This window comes from Podarcis bocagei (genome assembly GCF_964188305.1).
Source record: "Podarcis bocagei genome assembly, chromosome: 1".
Taxonomy (NCBI): Eukaryota; Metazoa; Chordata; class Lepidosauria; order Squamata; family Lacertidae; genus Podarcis; species Podarcis bocagei.
The window spans coordinates 133,686,363-133,708,062 of NC_138125.1; the positions used below are offsets into that span (position 1 = coordinate 133,686,363).

The 21,700-nt window shown below is 45.3% G+C and overlaps 1 protein-coding gene across 2 annotated transcripts in view; it reads left to right on the forward strand.

Moving 5' to 3' along the window:
• NRP2 (neuropilin 2) overlaps nucleotides 1–21,700 on the forward strand; it is a 259,454-nt gene that overhangs the window by 158,264 nt on the left and 79,490 nt on the right. For both annotated transcript variants that reach the window (XM_081208808.1, XM_081208809.1), the window contains exons 11-12: nucleotides 453–569; nucleotides 6,401–6,553. In XM_081208808.1, the coding sequence (XP_081064934.1) occupies nucleotides 453–569; nucleotides 6,401–6,553 (270 nt within the window). The remainder of the gene's footprint in view (nucleotides 1–452; nucleotides 570–6,400; nucleotides 6,554–21,700) is intronic.

Below are 21,700 nucleotides of genomic sequence, written 5' to 3' on the forward strand. Positions count from 1 at the left end.
AGCAAATTAGGGTCCTGAGGCTCGCTGACTGGCAATTCAATTAAGCAAAACTGATCTTTTCCCAACTCCCTGTGTAAGGCAAGACTTTTCCTCAAAGGTAAACCACATCGACCCTTTTACTGTAGAACCCTCTGATTGCATCGTCCACCCACAGGCAGAAAGCGAGGATGAACTTTTGCGCTCCATACAACAAAGGTTTTCTGAGGAACAGTTTAGCATAACGATCCGGTGTATGACTGTGTAATTAAGAACTTTACAAATACAGAGGGTTTTTTGTTCTGTAAACAAAAGGCCTCATGACTGGGGTTTGGACACATTCCCTGCTGCATTCTCTCAAGTGAGTGAAACCGCGTGCTATGTTGCTAGCCTGTCTGCTTTCTTCTTTCCGAATCCAGTGAAATGATCACTCTTTGTCCCCCCCTCTCTCTTCCCCCGCCTTCTTTTAAATGCAGATGTCAAGTCCACTGCGGAGACTCTGAAGCCCACCTTAAGGAGTGAGGAGACCACCACTCAGTTTCCCACAGACGAAGAAGCAACCGACTGTGGTGATGGCTGTTTGGAGAACGCAGGTATTTTCTGGGCCAGTATTATTATCCTACATTGAAAAAGATACGCAGGGGCCCCAAGCGAGAAATCAGCAGACAAAAAAAGTATGTCTGTTTGGCCAAGAGCCACAACTTGCCCCTTGCGAAGGTTTCAAACATTGTTCTCAGCCTGAGCATTCGTACTCCGAGGGAAGCAAAAAGAATGAATCATAGAATCATAGAGTTGGAAGAGACCACAAGGGCCATCGAGTCCAACCCCCTGCCAAGCAGGAAACACCATCAGAGCACTCCTGACACATGGTTGTCAAGCCTCTGCTTAAAGACCTCCAAAGAAGGAGACTCCACCACACTCCTTGGCAGAAAATTCCACTGTCGAACAGCTCTTACTGTCAGGAGGTTCTTCCTAATGTTTAGGTGGAATCTTCTTTCTTGTAGTTTGGATCCATTGCTCCGTGTCCGCTTCTCTGGAGCAGCAGAAAACAACCTTTCTCCCTCCTCTATGTGACATCCTTTTATATATTTGAACATGGCTATCATATCACCCCTTAACCTCCTCTTCTCCAGGCTAAACATGCCCAGCTCCCTTAGCCATTCCTCATAAGGCATCGTTTCCAGGCCTTTGACCATTTTGGTTGCCCTCCTCTGGACACGTTCCAGTTTGTCAGTGTCCTTCTTGAATTGTGGTGCCCAGAACTGGACACAGTACTCCAGGTGAGGTCTGACCAGAGCAGAATACAGTGGCACTATTACTTCTCTTGATCTAGATGCTATACTCCTATTGATGCAGCCCAGAATTGCATTGGCTTTTTTAGCTGCCGCGTCACACTGTTGGCTCATGTCAAGTTTGTGGTCAACCAAGACTCCTAGATCCTTTTCACATGTACTGCTCTCAAGCCAGGTGTCACCCATCTTGTATTTGTGCCTCTCATTTTCTCAGGAGACAACTTTGGGTTTCTTGGGCCCCTTCTTCCTCCCTCCGCCCCCCACCCCACCCCACCTCTTCCTTCCATTTCCTGTGTGGTGAACACAGATTCTTGGCCTGCTACCTCGCACCCGTCTTTCGACGATCCCACAGTTCCTACACTGCTCAGTTTGGGAGTCTCTTGCTCCCCATCCTCCACTGACCCAGGTCACATTTCCAAGGAAGATACAGTGTTCCTGACAAGAGTTATTACCAATATGTCTTGCCACGTTCCTTCTTCTGAGCTTGCCCAGTCCTAGGGCCAGGACACATGCTGTTTTTGTCATGCCAGGGCCATGAGGAATGGCACCCTAATAATAATAATAATAATAATAATAATAATAATAATAATAATAATAATAATAATAATAATAATAATAATAATTTATTTATACCCCGCCCATCTGGCTGAGTTTCCCCAGCCACTCTGGGCGGCTCCCAATCAAGTGTTTAAAACAGTACAGCGTTAAATATTAAAAACTTCCCTGAACAGGGCTGCCTTCAGATGTCTTCTGAATGTCAGGTAGTTGTTTATCTCTTTGACATCTGATGGGAGGGTGTTCCACAGGGTGGGCGCCACTACTGAGAAGGCCCTCTGTCTGGTTCCTTGTAGCCTCACTTCTCGCAATGAGGGAACCGCCAGAAGGCCCTCGGTGCTGGACCTCAGCATCCGGGCAGAACGATGGGGGTGGAGACACTCCTTCAGGTATACTGGGCTGAGGCCATTTAGGGCTTTCAAGGTCAGCACCAACACTTTGAATTGTGCTCGGAAACGTACTGGGAGCCAATGCAGATCTCTCAGAACCGGTGTTATGTGGTCCCGGCAGTATACCACGCACCTGCCCTCACCCATGCCCTGGTGGTTATAAAATTTACCATGTTCCCTGGCTCCTGCCCTACCCTCTCCTTGGCTGGGAGAGAGCAAATTGTTTCGTGAACTATTTCTTCCTCAAGTTGGGTAGGAGTCAGGTTCGAAGCTCTTGAGAGCACAGCTAAGCCCTGAGCTTCAGTCTGGCCATTCCAGTTATATTGTTGTCAATAATGAGTTTGCTGCTAAGTGATCCTTGTTGTTTTTCCTCGAGCTTCTTAGCCAGGAAAGCTGAAGATTGCGGGACGATATTACTAGTGACAGCTGAAGCTCTAGAGAGGCTTGGTCAGAAGTCTGATCTTATTTAATGGCAAGGAGTGAGTGACTTCACAAAATGCTGCATTGATTTACTGTATTGTTAAGGGTTGCTTAGAAAAAATTAAAAAAAAAAGATGACTGATGTATTTATGTTCAACCTATATCGACCAGAGCTTATCCAGAGATTGCCTTGAGTAGCTTCTGAGAGAATGCTCCCTTCCAATCTCATTTATCAAATGGTCTGGGAGCATCCACATTATTTGGGTAATTTACATTGACATGTTTCAGCCTAACCTTCTCCTTGGCGTGCTAGTGTTCTACATGCAGGGATTTCTTTATCTGTTTGTCTATTTATTTAGAGCAGAGAGGCAGCAGATAGATAGATAGATGATAGATAGATAGATAGATAGATGATAGATAGGTAGATAGATGATAGATAGATAGATAGATAGATAGATAGATAGATAGATAGATAGATAGATGATAGATAGATAGATAGATAGATAGATAGATAGATAGATGATAGATAGATGATAGATAGATAGATAGATGATAGATGATAGATAGATAGATAGATGATAGATAGATAGATGATAGATAGATAGATAGATAGATAGATGATAGATATAGACAGATGATAGATAGATAGATGATAGATAGATAGATAGATAGATAGATAGATAGATAGATGATAGATAGATAGATAGATAGATAGATAGATAGATAGATATAGATATAGATAGATGATATATAGATAGAGATAGATAGATAGATGATAGATAGATAGATAGATAGATAGATAGATAGATAGATAGATAGATGGATGGATAGATGGATAGATGATAGATAGATGATAGATAGATAGATAGATAGATAGATAGATAGATGATAGATATAGACAGATGATAGATAGATATAGATATAGATAGATGATATATAGATAGATGGATAGATAGATAGATGATAGATAGATGATAGATAGATAGATAGATAGATAGATGATAGATATAGACAGATGATAGATAGATAGATGATAGATAGATAGATAGATAGATAGATGATAGATATAGACAGATGATAGATAGATAGATGATAGATAGATAGTCTTTTACACTGAGAGCCAGTGTGGTATAGTGGATAAGAGCAGTAGATTCGCAATCTGGGGAACTGGGTTCGCGTCTCCGCTCCTCCACATGCAGCTGCTGGGTGACCTTGGGCCAGTCACACTTCTCTGAAGCCTCTCAGCCCCACTCACCTCACAGAGTGTTTTTTGTGGGGGAGGAAGGGAAACGAGAATGTTAGCCGCTTTGAGACTCCTTCGAGTAGTGATAAAGCGGGATATCAAATCCAGCAAACCAAACTCTTGAGTTGGAAGGGTTTCATTTCTTGCACTAGGTAGGCATTGCACCTCATTTTCTGTGTTTGGTGTGGTCCGTGATTTCCAGTGTTGGAGAGCTATTTGCTTTGTTGCAAGCATGGCCTAGTAGAACTCTCTTTTTTGTCCTTCCCAAGTAGCCTGCAACTACAACTTGTGTTTCTCACTCAGATTCTCACTGAGAAGGCAGCTCATGTAAGGGGAGGCGTCTCTCTTCACTCCCCCACTGAGATTGGAATGGAAAAGAAGTCCCCGTTGGTATAAATGAAGACTTTCCCCTCTAAGGCTCCAAGCCCCATGGCAGGGAGGATCTCCTTCAGTTGCACTGTCTACACAGTGAGAATTGGAGTCCTCTACCCCTGTTATTTATTAAGGAAAAATGCAGCATCTGCTGTCTGCTACATAACAAGTACACATCTGGTTTGGCCTTCAGTTGTATCCTTCATGGGAGGGCCAGTTCTGAAGGATGGCTTTCTATCCCGTATCGGATCGCTTTTGCAAGTCCTCCTGCCATGTACACAGGCAGACACCTTGCAGAAGTGCTGACGCAGATAAAACAGATGTTCTGCTTAACCAAGGAGCACTGAACCAGCCTGAAATCTGTGGAGGATCAAGTCATTTGCATTTCTCACTAACGTAAGACATACCTGCATAAGTATGGATAGGAACCAGCTTTATCCTTCATATGTTGGGCTTCAACTAACTCTTTCACGTATTCTGGAGAGGTCAGGATTCTGCCAGTGCTCGGTTTATCCTTACCCATTGCACACTTTAAGCGATCTTCTTTAGCGCGGAACCTGATAATCTTCACTATAAAGGCCCTCAGGCGAATCATTCAGCGATGTCAGGAGCTCACAGAGAAGATTGCTAGCGTTCCCTTCTTCTCCTTGCTCCTGAACCCCCAAGTTCTGAAATTGTTCCTAATACTTGGCTTGAGAGCAGTGTTATGTGCCTGTAGGTTTTTTGGTGGCCTCCATTTTACTGACCCCCCCCCCCATGTCCTCTCTACCATATCAGTTGTTTAACCTGTTCACCAAGTCCTGCAGATTTGACACAGACACCTTAATCAGCAATAGTTTGCAAAAGTGCCACTGCATCATAGAATCATAGAGTTGGAAGAGACCACAAGGGCCATCGAGTCCAACCCCCTGCCAAGCAGGAAACACCATCAGAGCACTCCTGACATATGGTTGTCAAGCCTCTGCTTAAAGACCTCCAAAGAAGGAGACTCCACCACACTCCTTGGCAGCAAATTCCACTGTCGAACAGCTCTTACTGTCAGGAAGTTCTTCCTAATGTTTAGGTGGAATCTTCTTTCTTGTGGTTTGGATCCATTGCTCCGTGTCCGCTTCTCTGCAGCAGCAGAAAACAACCTTTCTCCCTCCTCTATGTGACATCCTTTTATATATTTGAACATGGCTATCATATCACCCCTTAACCTCCTCTTCTCCAGGCTAAACATGCCCAGCTCCCTTAGCCGTTCCTCATAAGGCATCGTTTCCAGGCCTTTGACCATTTTGGTTGCCCTGCTCTGGACACGTTCCAGTTTGTCAGTGTCCTTCTTGAACTGTGGTGCCCAGAACTGGACACAGTACTCCAGGTGAGGTCTGACCAGAGCAGAATACAGTGGCACTATTACTTCCCTTGATCTAGATGCTATACTCCCATTGATGAGGCCCAGAATTGCATTGGCTTTTTTCATCTTGCAAGGTCTCTGAATGCCTAGCCTTCTTCACAATCTGACTAGCTGTCTCTTAGTCCTGCTCTGCGTACTTGATTTGTGGACTAAGAAGACCAGAACGCAGAAACAGAAACAGCAAAGACAGTTCTGAAATCAAATGAGCAGAAAATGACTGAACATTCGCCCCCAAGAAAGGATCTGGTACCGAGGAAGCAAGAAGGATTCTAGAGCTCCAAAGATTGCTACTGTTCAGGCCACCATCTTGGGCTAGAATCTTAGTGTTTTGGTCATTATTCAATAATCAGAAATACTGAGGCTTCTTGCTGTTCCTTTCTTCTCTCTCTCTCTCCCCACAATAGAGTGGTGGAGGGCAGCTGGAGAGCAGCCTTGACATTTTGAAGGGTATGGTTTTCTGGAGGATAAGAAGAGAATGGAAACATTTGGTGCTTTTGCTTATATTTACTTAGCTGAGGGATATGGGCATGTACATTTTGATGATTTGGAACAGAAGACTGATTCCCAAAGCTGTCGAAACATGAGACATGTTAAAAGTATCATGAGAGAGAAAGAGAGCATGCAAGCACACATGGCAGAGACTTCATACTTCCTCAGCTATTTATGGTTTGCCAACTATGTTAGTTATTAAATAGCATTTCTCTGTGACTGGCCTTCCTTTAATCCTGTTTTTATGTTGTTCTGTTCTTGTTACCAGATTTCCAGATCCCTGTGGGATTCAACTGCAACTTTGATCTTCCTGGAGATATTTGTGGTTGGACTCACGACACATCGACAGGATTTACATGGATTTCTCATTCGAGAAACACCTGGACTGGCCATTCAGGACCAGGCATTGGGGCCTATCCGGGTAAGCCAATTCACGTAATCCCAGAAGGAAGAAATGCATGACGCACGAACTATGGAACCAAGTAATAAGTTCCTGAAATATGACATACCTTTAAAATTCTATGAATAGGGATTCTGAGTTATTATGTGGTTGAAGAGATGCCACACTGCTTTCAGACAGAGATTGTCATTCAGTTTTATATGTTGGGGGGGGGGATACATAGTACAGCCCTCCCAGGAAATCACATTAGTGAATACGGACACATGGGCAAATTTGCTGCAAGTTAAGTCATTGCATGTCAAAGAGATGACTGTGATATATGTGAGCTGTCCACATACATGGTGCTTTTGTCATCAAGCAGTATTCAATTTAATATAATATGCAGTCTTTCCTGACCTGGCGTGTTGAATGGTGGTATTCTCCTAACTAAAGAAAACGAACAATCTTCCTTTTCTGTTGAAATGGCTCTGGAAAAGCTTTGAGCTGGAATATCTCACTCTGGATTTCCCAATATTTAGAAGAGTTTGCAACTCTGGCCCGTACTTCCTAACTCAGGCCACAGGACTTGGCACGGTTATTTGAACTCCTTTGGTATCTTCTCTCCAGCTGTAGTTGCTAAATTGGAACCGGGCAGCTTTTCCGCTATGTGATTGTACATTTATCCCTAAGCCTGGAATTCAACATGGGCCTGTAAGGGGGGTGAGGACTAAACTCCTGAAATTAGCATTAGATGTTATGCTTTTTCTAAGACAGAGGCACGGGTTCATGGGCAAAAGAACTAAAGTACTGGGTTCTTGTTTGTAGTAAGGCCATTGCAATATGAGTTCTAGCGCAATGAGGAAAACCCAGCTTTGCCAAGAGGTGCCATTTCTTGCAATAGACTAGACGGATGCTCCCCTCTTCCGCAAACTTCCAAAATGGGACCTGGAAAGAACAGGAGAGGTTTGCTAGCTTCAAATAAATGCTTTCCTGGACTTGCTTAGTTTCCATAGACATGCATTAAGATTTTACACCACAGATCCAAGGATACTAGGAGTGGGCCTGCTGTTTAGGGAAATCCTTCACACTGCTTAATTTCACACACACACACACCCGCCAGCTGCCTGCACACGCTAGTACTGATCATTGTAACATCTGTATGTGATGAGTGTGGGAATTTGATGAACCCAATTCATTCCCCTCAGTTTTCCAGTGGATCTTTCTTGACTAAAAAGGCAGCATTTTTGAAAACCAGACTGATGTTTCTTCTTGATTGCTGTTTGTTGGTGGGAGATAACAAGACTGGTTTTTGAAAGGAAGGATAGCAAACGCCTCCTGCTTGGCGGATCAGAAATAAGGGAACGTGTGTTTTGTATATAAAGGAGAGCGCTTCTGATTAATTTGACTTTTGGCTGGTTAGGCGGTTTTGTTTGCAGCAGTGCGTTTCAAACTTTCTGTTTTCAAGGAACACTTTTCATGCGACATTTCTTGTGCATGAGCTCTTAAGTACTGTATTTTTCGCTCCGTCAGGCGCACTGGACCATAAGGCGGACCTAGTTTTTAGAGGGGGAAATCAAGAACCCCCCCCCCCAGCCCCAAAGAGCAAAGAAGCCAAGACAGCGAGCAGATGAATCCCGCTGGCTGTCTTGGCCTCCTCTTTAGCCGAGCGCGGCCTCTCCTGCCGGGAGAGGCTGCGCACGGCTATGGCAATTCCCCCACCTCCGGCAAAAGCCCACAGGAGCCTTTAAGGAGCGCACAGCTCCTGCGGGCTTTTCTATGAGGAGGGAGAAGGAACTGACTGGCTTCGTCCCTTCTACCTCCTGGGGAAAAGCCCACAAGAGCCGCACAGAGCTTGTGTGCGGCTCTTGGGGGCTTTTCCTGCCTGCCTCCCCCCTGCATTCGCTCCATAAGACGCACACACATTTCCCCTTACTTTTTAGGAGGGGAAAAGTGCGTCTTATGGAGCGAAAAATACGGTATCTGCCAAAGAACCCCAGTGCATTTGAAGAAGATTTTGAAGGTTCTGGGGGACTGGCCTTGGACTGTTCGGCCTCTCATCTTCTCCCCTCGTGAATGTGCCCCAAACCCCCTATTATGTTCTCCTGCAGCGGTGGGAAGATATGTCTCAGGAAAGCTTGTCTGACCTTCTCATTGAGTAACTCCTAACCGGAACACAGCTTGACATGCCACTGAGCACAGAATTCCCTTTCACGGTGGTTAAAGGAAAGATTTGTTTTCTAACTAAATCCCCACTGCTTCTGGGTGATCGACTTTCCAGGTGAATCTGGGATCTGGTTCTGGAGATCTTGGGGGGAGGGCAGAATTGAATGTGTTGAATTGAAATATCAGAGCCTCGGGCAAGGGGAGGGAAGAACTCTATACAGACATTCTGTTCCAATCCTTTCCAACTTAACCTTTTCCCGGAGAGGTTTCTAAGGCTCGTGCATGTCAAAATATGTCATACAAAATTATCACTCATCCAATACGTTGGTAGAGGAAACTGAATAATTGGGATTTTGGGACAGTTGCCACCTATGTCTTTTCTATGAAAAGATTTATACAAAGAACCAATTTGCGCAACATGGCTTTATGTCCATGTCTGTTTTTATATATGCCGCTATAAAGCTATGGTTTTCACAGTAGTGATGTATAGAAGTGAGAGCTGGACCATAAAGAAGGCTGATCGCCAAAGAATTGATGCTTTCGAATGATAGTACTGGAGGAGACTCTTGAGAGTCCCATGGACTGCAAGAAGATCAAACCTATCCATTCTTAAGGAAATCAGCCCTGAGTGCTCACTGGAAGGACAGATCCTGAAGCTGAGGCTCCAAGACTTTGGCCACCTCATGAGAAGAGAAGACTCCCTGGAAAAGACCCTGATGTTGGGAAAGATGGAGGGCACAAGGAGAAGGGGACAACAGAGGATGAGATGTTTGGACAGTGTTCTCGAAGCTACCAGCATGAGTTTGACCAAACTGCGGGAGGCAGTGGAAGACAGGAGTGCCTGGCGTGCTCTGGTCCAGGGGGTCACGAAGAGTCAGACACGACTAAACAACAACAACAAAAATGCTTACTGCTCTGTATGCTTCAAAATGTCGCATGGAGATGGCTCCCTTACAACCTTCATGAAGGGTGAAACCATATATGCTTGTTGTGGGGGGGTACTACTTTTAACACTAAATTAAGTGTGTTCAGTGGAAAGAAGTGAAATTTGCTTCCCCCCCCAATCCTCCATGCCCTGCTTCTTAAAGACCCCCACCCCAGTAGTTTCAGAGCTAGGCTTGGAGAGGGGTGTTAAGTACCAGAATGTGGGGAGGTCGGCTTGGAGAGGGGTGTTAAGTACCAGAATGTGGGGAGGTCGTTGTGTGTCCTTTGCACAGTTTATTTGGTGATAAAAGTATTATTCCACCTCTGCTTCATAGTCCCCCGTCCCCACCCTCTTGATAGCAAAACCGATGAGTATGTGTGTAACAAAACACACACATTCCTGGCTTGGCCTTGACTCTTGCCCACGTTTTTCTCTGTTCTTGTTGCTGCTGCTGCTGCTAAGCCTTGAAGCAACCGTATCACTTACAGAATAACCTGGTTTAGAGAGAAGCACAGGATGTCTGGGCATCTAGCAAATATCTCGGGTTGACACAGGGTCACTGTGTCTATGGCTGTGGGGGTAGGGGGTCGGAGAAACATTTTCATATTTCAAGTGTTTATCTCTTCAGCATTTAGAGTACTTTAGAAGATTAATATCTGAGGATGACTGGGGCCTCAGGCAACAGGAGAGAACGCTTACTGCCAACCCCAAGACTTCATAACCCTCCCCAACTCATTCGCTGTAATAATGTTTATTTAATATAATAAGCCTCCTGCAAGTTTGCCAAAATTACTTATTTTTATAACTCAGAGTCAATTTTTCAATCCATTTCCTCTCCCCGGACACTTTTTATAATTAATTATTTTCCCTCTCCCCTCCCCTTTAAGCATTTATGTCTGCATATGTTGGGTAAAGAAGCAATTTGCTTTAGATTACTCTGGTACAGATTATTATTATTCGGTATACTTAGTTAGAAACTTCTCCTTGTGCTTTGAGTGATACACCAAAACCCTTTCCATCACATTGCAGTGCCTGGGATCTATGTTGGGAGAGACACTAACCACACCGCTGCTCATCCATTCAATTCTATTCCATTTTTATTTTTTAAAACATCTGCTATATCCAGTGTAAAATTTCCCAGAAGATAGTTTTCTGAAACGACTTCTGAGATTTTTCTTTTTCTCATCACTTCCCACCACCAGGCCAAATCTTTGTGGAATTTTCTCACAATATGGTCTACCATTTTTTGTGGCATTTCTTCTGGAGCAATTTATTGGGCCACTTTGGTGGTTGTAGGGCACGGGTAGGCTGTGGGGTGGATACGGCCCAATCACTTTCTCAATCCGGCCCGCGGACGGTCCAGGAATCAGCGTGTATTTACATGAATAGAATGTGTCCTTTTATTTAAAATGCATCTCTAGGTTATTTCTGGGGCATAGGAATTCGTTCATTCCCCCCCCCCCAAAAAAAAGATATAGTCCGGCCCACCACATAGTCTGAGGGACGGTGGACTGGCCCACGGACGAAAAAGGTTGCTGACCCCTGTTGTAGGGCATCTGGCAAGTGGGGCCCGACGTAGGCAGGAGAACCCATCTCTTCCCTTTTCTGCTGCCCATTTCCCCCTCTCCTTTCCCCCTGCTTGCCACCCACATGAAATTAGGCTGAGGGTCACAGCCTTTGGGTCTGCAGGTCCCAAAAGTGTGCTCTCCATCACACTTTGGTAGGGACCTTTCTTGCCGTTGTTTAGTCGTTTAGTCGTGTCCGACTCTTCGTGACCCCATCGACCAGAGCACGCCAGGCACTCCTGTCTTCCACTTCCTCCCACAGTTTGGTCAAACTCATGCTGGTAGCTTCGAGAACACTGTCCAACCATCTCATCCTCTGTCGTTCCCTTCTCCTTATGCTCTCCATCTTTCCCAACATCAGGGTCTTTTCCAGGGAGTCTTCTCTTCTCATGAGTGGCCAAAGTATTGGAGCCTCAGCTTCATGATCTGTCCTTCCAGTGAGCACTCAGGGCTGATTTCCTTAAGAATGGAGAGGTTTGATCTTCTTGCAGTCCATGGGACTCTCAAGAGTCTCATCCAACACCATAATTCAAAAGCATCAATTCTTGCCGTAGTATGTTGTAATAGCAAAGATAAAGATAAAGGACCCCTGGAGGGTTAAGCCCAGCCAAAGGCGACTATGGGGTTGTGGCGCTCATCTCGCTTCCAGGCTGGCTGAGGGAGCCGGTGTTTGAATACAGACACCTTTCTGGGTCATGTGGCCAGCATGACTAAACCGCTTTAGGCACAATGGAACACCATGACGGAAACCAAAGCGCACGGAAACACCGTTTACCTTCCTGATGCAGCAGTACCTATTTATCTACTTGCACTGTTGTGCTTTCAAACTGCTAGGTTGTCAGGAGCTGGGACAGAACAACAGGAGCTCACTCCATTGTGGGGATTGGAGCCGCCAACCCTCCAATCAGCAAGCTCAAGAGGCTCAGTGGTTTAGACCACAGCGCCACCCGGGTCCCTTCATGTTGTATTGACATGATGCTGTCGACTGCGCACATCATATTTTGCTTGGAGGGTGCAAGGTGCCAAGATGCAAGGGCGTTCGTTTTAAGAAACGGTAGGCAAAAGGCTTTCCTATTTACATTGCAACTATTAGATCATTTCATCAGATTTTTTTTAGAAAGGCAATGTGCCTTTCTGCTCCCTCAGGTTTCTAGTTATAAAAAGAACCTCTTGTACTATGCTAGCTGGAAGAAGAATAGTGATATTGTCTAGTTCACACTCTCACATATTTCAGAGGCTTTTCTGGTCGCCCCCTTCCATGCCTATAAAACCAGCATCATGCCCCAGGCAAGAAAGGATGAAAAAGTTCTTTCTGGTTGGAGAGTTCTTGAAATCTTGTAACCCCCACTTCCCCCTCTCTCCCTACTTCCCTGCTAAGCCATTGGGCAAAGGACAGCAGCTGTTTTCAGACCATGCCCAGGCCAGATGCTGTGGTTCTGAAGTGTTAAAGGTCCTCCTTCTATTAAGGGTCAGAGGTCCAGCAGTTGCAGGTTACAGCTCTTCTAAACTCTGTAGGCACATGGTCCCCTTCTAAGAGGCACTCAGACAGCACTCTGGATTCTTCACAGCCAGCGATACAAAACAAGTATCTGAATTTAAAGAAATAAATGGGAGAGTAGGCAGCTCATACCACATGCAGATGAAGTGTGGAGAGATGGAGAAGGGAAAATTTGTGCCACAATTGTCATTTGACTGGTGAAGAAGAAGAAGAAGAAGAAGAAGAAGAGTTTGGATTTGATATCCCGCCTTTCACTCCCCTTCAGGAGTCTCAAAGCGGCTAACATTCTCCTTTCCCTTCCTCCCCCACAACAAACACTCTGTGAGGTGAGTGGGGCTGAGAGACTTCAGAGAAGTGTGACTGGCCCAAGGTCACCCAGCAGCTGCATGTGGAGGAGCGGGGAATCGAACCCGGTTCACCAGATTACGAGTCCACTGCTCTTAACCACTACACCACACTGGCTCTCATATGGTGAAGTCTATAGAAGGGAGCTTTCAGCCTACCTATGTCCTTTGGTTTCCATTTCATGCGTACGTGTCCATCTCCAGCTCTCCTTTGACATTGGGGATGACTCCTCAAGACACATGCTGCTTCCATTCCATTTTTTCCAAGATAGTCTTTCAGGCAGCTTCATGTTTCCTTTTTTAGCCCCCCGTTCCTTGTACCTCCAGCTTCACAGATTATCTCCATACCATCCTCCTGAAAGCTCCTGTTACAAATTCTGGGACCCCTGTTGGTGAAAAGGGAGCCAGGCAGGTCATTCATACATTCATATCCGCCCCCACCCCACCCCCCGTCTCCCTCCCTCCCACCCCCAACGCCCTATCAGAGCTCCAGCTGTTATCCAAGGCAATAGAATATGCAACCTTCAGTCCTCACGCCACCAGGAGGGATTGCAAACATTTTCTCCCTATGGATTTTCACATGCTTTCCATAGGCAAACAGATGCCACTCTTAGTTGTAATGAAAGAGTGCTTAGTGAAATCGAAGTTGGTCTCTCAAAGTCCACAATTCTCCTTGCGAAGTAGAAGAGCTCTGTGTGGTATATAAATTCAATAAATGGAAGAAGAAGAAGAAGAAGAAGAAGAAGAAGAAGAAGAAGAAGAAGAAGAAGAAGAAGAAGAAGACAATCAAGGAGGATACTGGGAATTAGATTGTATTACCATTCAGTAGTTAGGGAGAATTTTGTGGGAAATCGAGTGTGACCTCAAAACGAGTGGTAGTGGTATTATTAGTACAGTATCATCATTTGGGGGATTAGTTTCAGTGGTAGAACATGCTTTGTTTCAATCCTTGGAATTTTCTTTTTTTTAAATATATATTTATTAGCATTTTCTATAATGAAACAAAAACAAAAATAAACAACCACAACAAACAAAAAAAGAAAAATATAACAAACATACAAAAATGTAAAACTTAAAAACAATTAAAAACACATAACGTTTCTTTTAACTTATTTCTCAGACCTCCTCACACCTTCCCTTCTTGTATTCCAATTCAAATTATTAGCTCAGCAAATCCTTATTACTTATTTCTCAGCTTTAACTTAATAATTTAATTTAACATCTTATTATTTTACATTTTCTCTTTCATCCATTTCCTCAATTTATTTTTGCTAACCTTATTTTCATTTAATTTAGTTCATTTTAAAAAACCAATTTTACCTTATCCAGACTTAAACATCAATACTTATACATCAATACTCATTCTTAAAACATTTTTTCTAAAGTCGAACCAAATTCCCTTCCCAATCCTTGGAATTTTCAAGTAGGGCAGGACAGGAATCCCATCTGAGGAGGGTTGCTGCTGCCAATCTGTGGAAACAGTACTGAGTTAGATGGATGTGCCAGCTTGCTATGTTGGTGTTGGCATCTGTCTGCCTCGAGAGGCAATGGAGTGCGCCTTCAGGGGTGAAGTCAAATTGCTGCGTTAGCAGCAGCAAAGTGACCTCCCTGGGGGACAAGCCTGGGCAATGTGTATGGGGGTCCTGGGCTTCCCAGATGACAAGACCATCATCTCAGCCTCACTGACGTGGTCCATCTCCAAAGGAAAACAGAGCAATACATTTGGCACCAGCTTGGCTGCAGGAGTTGCCGGAAGGAGGCGTACAAGGCGCCATCCAACCATCTTGGGGACTCCACTCTGGATTTGTGGAGGGTTTACTCCTTAGCGGGATGCGGGTGGTGGTGTGGGTTAAATCACAGAGCCTAGGACTTACTGATCAGAAGGTCGGCGGTTCGAATCCCCATGACGGGGTGAGCTCCCGTTGCTCGGTCCCTGCTCCTGCCAACCTAGCAGTTCGAAAGCACGTCAAAGTGCAAGTAGATAAATAGGTACTGCTCCGGCGGGAAGGTAAACGACATTTCCGTGCGCTGCTCTGGTTCGCTAGAAGCGGCTTAGTCATGCTGGCCACATGACCCGGAAGCTGTAGGCCGGCTCCCTTGGCCAATAAAGCGAGATGAGCTCTGCAACCCCAGAGTCGGTCACGACTGGACCTAATGGTCAGGGGTCCCTTGACCTTTACCTTACTCCTTAGCCTTTTCTTCTCCCAAAGCTATGTAGTAGTAGTAATAGCAACAGCAAGAACTATCAGTATTATTAGAATTCTCATTTATATCACACTTAGAGGGGTTCAGAGGGGTCCATACGCACCATTGCAATAATATTTATAATAATTTTATAAGGTAGGTCTTATCTTCATGTTGCATTGCACAGCATGGGGTGCAAGGAGTTTGGTAAGGGCGTAGGGAAAGAGTGGCTTTCCTAATGCCATCTAGTTCATGGCTGAATCAATATTTGAGCCAAGGACTTTCTGGCTTCCATTCCTAGCCATTACTGTAAAGTACATTGCAGAGCTGAAGTTCTTCCTCTGCATTAGGTAATTAGATGTTTTACAACCGGGGATGACAGTAAAAAAAACACAACCAGGCACAGAGCTCTCCATAGCTATATGGGACCCATGGCATTCTTTAGTGTGTCCTGCCCATGTTCTTCCATGCCTTCTGGTTTTGGGAACTTAACCTCTTCCAGGTGATCAGCACACATGCTATTAATAACTGTCTTATCCCAGCTGGTTTTGCATCTCACCCCAGTCGTTCCCACTTACCCTCACAGAGGGAGGACAGCTTGCATTTAGTGTGAACATCACACAACAAAGGATGTTAGCCTGGTCTTTCAGGTATTGAAATAAGTTATGGTAACAGAAGGATCACAGCTAAACTTAGTGGGAGCTGCAGTTGCCGTTCAGAGAAAGCAAGCTTAATTAAAAGTGATTGAAGCGATGGGCCTGATCATCTTACTGGCTCCCCTAAATTAGATTAAGGGCTTGATTTTGTGCCGACTTGCAGTGCTGTAAGTCTTCATTGATTTGCCTGATAGATGGATTTTTATTTAGAAAATAAAATGGTGATGACTTGGCAAGTAAATTAACAGGTAACTGAATTGAGAAGGTTTTCCCTGTGAGGCAAGATGCCCACCTGGTATAAATATCACATTTATTGATGACTGATCCATCTTTATCCAAGGAAGGCTACTGCAGGTTAAGAAGGATGTCACACAGGCAGAAAAGGTATAACTTTTAAAGCACCAGCTTAAGTTGGCCTTGTTGTGTATTTATTGTTTTGTAAGATCATTAAAACCATTCAGGGATTTCAGCCAGAATCCATGAGTTATGGATCTGTTGTCCTCATTTTGAAGATCAGAGGAAGGAGTTGAGAAACGGTGGATCCTTGGACCTTCTCTCTGTAATATTAGCATCGGCTGTAGGGTAAACTTCTTCCTCCTTCTGTCCGAACAATTTAAAAATGTGTGTAAATTGTGGAGCAGCAGTTCAAAAACAGCTTTAGAGTCCTGTGTAAAAATGCCGCCCCCCCAAAAAAACACTTTACCTGGCCGGAACAGACACTGGGCCCACTGATCAAACATTTGTCTTATGTTGCATGAGCTAAAGTCCAACCACTCATATTTCATAAGGGTCAGCCAGTCGATCTACTATATCTTTAAGAAAGTGCTTTGTCCAGATCAGGGGTCGGCAAACTACGACCCGGGGGCCAGATGCGGCCCAGCAAGCTCGTAAATCCAGACCACTGACCCTGCCACCCACTCGGTCAGTCCTCGCTGATCTAAACGGCACAGCGTTTCCTTGAAAAGAAGCAGCGGATGCCTTGCTGCGCGGGGACAGACTTCTGCGACGCTGCACGGTTTCGGATTGGCTGCAGAAAGCTCCTGCAGCCAATCCAAAGCCACAGATGCCTCTGGGCGGGCGATGACACTGATACAGCTTCCGATTGGCTGGACGGAGAGTCCGGCGGGCAGGCAGCAGGTCTGGGCTGTGCCTTGGGCATTGTGATGGGTGTGTTGCGGGCCAGAGCTTGGCACACCTGCTGATGCCTGGCTCGGTGCTGCTGCTGGTGGCGCGTTTGGCAGCCACGCTGGAACAGCTGGAGGGCAATCTGCATGCCGCCTGCCCGGCGTTCCATGTGCGCGGCCTGCCCACCGACCTGGCCTTGGAGAACGGGCCACAGCACGTGGTGCACGCCACCTGGGAGCTCCGCGGGGACGGGCCAATGGAGCGGCTGCTGCTCATCAACAACGCCGGTGAGCGGGCGGCGCCAAGACGTGCTCCTGAGCGCGTGCAGAGTGCGTTCCTTCCCCGGCTCCGGAGGCAGCTGCGGGACCAGCTTGCAGGGTAATTATATTTTTCAAAATATAGTCTGGCCCCCCACAAGGTGTGAGGGACAGTGGACCGGCCCCCGATGAAAAAGTTTGCTGACCCCTGGTCCAGATGCTCCCATCAATCTCCATATGAAGCTGTAGCTTGCAGAAGCAGGCAGAAAATCGGAGACTGGTTTGCCCTCAGTTCCTAGGATCACCCTTTTGAACACTGGGTGCCAATTCAGTGGAAGCTTTTGCTATCTCTTTACTAAGAACAGATACCTTTTAAAATCAAAGAGTCAGCCGAGGGCTAAAATGTGCTGCTGATCCCAGAGGTATTGATCAGAAACTTGCTGCAAAAATGCTTTCTTCAAATGGTTCAGTGTCAGGTAGGTTTTTTTAAAAAAGTAATAATCTCCTACATCCCCTCAATTCAGGTACCTCCTTCCCTTTGGTGCCAATCACTATCTTTCCAAAAATATGAATTACTGGAATGGCTTGGCTGAGGCAAGCTGCTTTGGCAATTAGCTCTGCGGCCGGTCTTGTTTATTTGGCCACAAGCCTTTCATTAGATTCCTCCAGTCGTTCAAGAGACCCACCAATTTAATGCTTGAAATTACACGAGAGCAGGTAATGCCTGCTGCCTGTTCTGTACTCGTCTCTCCAAAGTATATTCTGAAGCTCCGTACCAGATCCGCAGCTATGTACAGATTCCCCTTGTCTTCCCCAAAGAATAAACGTCTGCACATCAAAGCATTTGGGATGCCCCCAAAGCCAAAATCAATCACTTTAGGGGGGAAATAAAAACATCCTCCCTCTTGTTTAGTGACCATATGATATCTTTTTATGATAGGTGTACATCTGTATTTAAGGTTAGTTGCAATCACTGTGGCTGCCCTTAGATATTATTTTTCCCCCTTTTCTACTTGCTTAGTGCCACAGATGCCTTTCCAGTTCCAAATGCTCTATATCCCACATGCTGGGCCTTGTCTCATCTGACTGTTCTAGGAATGGAGCTTTGAAATTCAGGTACAGTGTGAGTGTGTAGTAAGGAGAACTTCAGTCCGATGCTGCAGAACTATAATGGAAGAAAAGCACGCCCACTAAAATTCTCCCCTTTGTGCGACTTTTAAAGGTGCACCAACATTTCCTCTTCATGTTGTTCAACACTTAGGATACAAGTCAGACTCACTATCCTACCACGCTTGAGCTCTACTTAGTGCCCAGCTGCTTTGTTGGAGGAAACAGTGGTTTTCCTAGCAACTGTCCAGTGAACTCATCATCTAGTGAATTGTTGGAAGGGGTTAACACAACCACCAAGTCTTCCTGCCAGCGACACAGTAATTGCAAGACAGTGAGGGAAAGTTCTATTGGGGAAAATTTCCTCCTCCCTTCTACTTTCTCCTGATCAGGGACGCGGGTGGTGCTGTAGGTTAAACCACAGAGCCTAGGACTTGCCGATCAGAAGGGCAGCAGTTCGAATCCCCGTGACGGGGTGAGCTCCCGTTGCTCGGTCCCTGCTCCTGCCAACCTAGCAGTTCGAAAGCACGTCAAAGTGCCAGTAGATAAATAGGTACCGCTCCGGCGGGAAGGTAAACAGTGTTTCCGTGCGCTGCTCTGGTTCGCCAGAAGTCATGCTGGCCACATGACCCGGAAGCTGTACGCCGGCTCCCTCGGCCAATAAAGCGAGATAAGCGCCGCAACCCCAGAGTCGGTCACAACTGGACCTAATGGTCAGGGGTCCTTTTACCTTTTATCTACTTCCTCCATGCTGAATTGCTCTACATATGATGGCTGGCAGCTGGATGTACGAAATGCTCTACTGAGCAGTGTTGTGTCTAGTGATAGCAAAGTTCTTTCTGCGGTATTCTGTCTGCATTCACATAAGTTGCTTAATGGTGCAGCCATCAAGTAACGAATGTGTGGATCTCAGAAATTGTGAAATGATGCTGGACTGTTTTTCGCAGCAATTCACGATGAGTTAATTTTCCTCCAAAAGTTTAAGTGGTTAATTTTCGACCAAGGGTTCATCAGATACCATTTTAATTCTAAAACATCTGTATCTGTGGCTATATGTATGTGCATAGGTGAAGCCGTTTGTAGTGACAACATGAGAATTAAAGAAGTTTTGCTAAGTGCTCTACAGAATGTTGGACTTTGCTGCAGGAAGCTAACAGTCTGGCTTGACTAATCTTCATTGAATTGCAGATAGCTTTTAAAGCTTCGGAGCAAGGAAACGAAGATATGACTAGATAGTGGATTTAAGAAAAAACATAGCATAGCATTTCAAAATTTGTGTCTTGCTTGGCAAAGCAGTTTTGTACTCAAGGTAATCATAAGATTGCTGCTTGGCTTTTTATGATTTTTGTTTTAATCATTCCTTAGGAAGGCTGATATTCTATCTTAAAATAAAAGAGACTTGCACCGCAAAGCTGGAAGGGACAATCACCCACCCTCCACTACTGCGGATCTCATGTGCCATTTCTAGGTTTCAACATATGGTTTATAATCATTAATCTTCTTTAGATGCCTATTTGGACATATGGGCTGCCTATATCACTATGTTTGAATTAGGATTGATAGAACGTTCTTATGGCTAATGTCAGCGGTCAATGGTTTGGTTTTATTTTTTTCTTTCCTTTCGTTGCAAAAAAAGTACAATAAAAAGCAAGCTACAACTTGTTCTTGCTTCCTCAGCTGATACTCTAGCCAGGCATCTTTGTCTCACTGCAACATTTTGCAATCCGAATGAGTCAAGAGTGTATTCAGATGACATTTCCTACTCCTCTGGTACACATAGAAAGCAACACCCAAATCGAAAGGTGTCTGAGCCTAAAAAATAAGTACAGGAGGAGCCTAATATGCAATCCTGATGTCTCCATGCAAGAGTTGGCCTGGGCTCTGCTTGACCAAAGCATTGGGCAAAGTGGTCAAAGCATCTTGGGCAAAGTGGTCAAAAGTTATTTGATCTGCTGAACTTTAACCTGAAGCGGGTGATGGCCTAAGACACTATTGACCAGTGGTTTTCAGTGTACAACGCAAGCATCATTGGAGCTTTGTTGTTGTTGTTTAGTCGTTTAGTCATGTCCGTCTCTTCGTGACCCCCTGGACCAAAGCACGCCAGGCACTTCTGTCTTCCACTGCCTCCCGCAGTTTGGTCAGACTCATGCTGGTAGCTTCAAGAACACTATCCAACCATCTTGTCCTCTGTCGTCCCCTTCTCCTTGTGCCCTCCATCTTTCCCAACATCAGGGTCTTTTCCAGGGAGTCTTCTCTTCTCATGAGGTGGCCAAAGTATTGGAGCCTCAGCTTCACGATCTTTCCTTCCAGTGAGCACTCAGGGCTGATTTCCTTAAGAATGGAGAGTTTTGATCTTCTTGCAGTCCATGGGACTCTCGAGAGTCTCCTCCAGCACCATAATTCAAAAGCATCAATTCTTCGGCGATCAGCCTTCTTGATGGTCCAGCTCTCACTTCCATACATCACTATTGGGAAAACCATAGCTTTTACTATACGGACCTTTGTTGGCAAGGACCTTTGTTGGAGCTTTACCCTCATAATCATTTATCAAGGGTCTCTTCCCTGACTCCTCATGCCTCAATTCCGTCAGGAGATGGCCAGTTTGTTGTGTCCTCACCTTTTCCCATTTTCCTTTTATCCATGCTGTAATCTGTTGGGCCGCTCAGTTGTGTTAGGTAATATAACGGGAAGATCAATGGGGATTAAGCAGGCATCTTTACTCTTGGGGTGCTACATATGACAAAAGGCAAAACCACCTCTGTGTTGTCCATGTTTATTTCTACTTGAGAAAGCCTTTTTAAGTTAGGCAAATGTGTCCCATAGGCTACATGTGACCCAGTAGCAGAATTCTGTGCATTCCTTTAGTGTGTTTCACTGCTTCTAGGTTTGAAGGATATCCACCTTGCCTTCTCACAGGTCCTGCATAGGCCCTAAATAGATGTTAACCCACACAATCTGGGAAATGACTGTGCAGTTTGACTTATGGGGTTGTAGCCAAAGGAGCACTAGTGGTGTTTCACTAATGCAACAGCACTTTGTTTCCTCTCCTACCGTGTGCTGCCCCCCAATCTTCTCCAAAGGACCCCCCAACCCTCTGGAGGGGGTTATGGGGAGGTGCAGTGGGCTGCAGAAGAGAGTTGGGGAAAATGTTGGATACCAACCATGGACTTTTTAGGCACTGTGCAAATGTTAACACCCAATGTTTGAGTGTTTACCAAGTCCAGAGGCAAGATACAGTAGTACCTCATGTTACGGATGGGATCCGTTCCGGAGGCCCGTCCGTAACGTGAAATGCCCACAACTCGAAGCGCTGTGTCTGCACAGGCGTGTGGCGCAATTTAGTGCTTCTGCGCATGTGTGAGCGG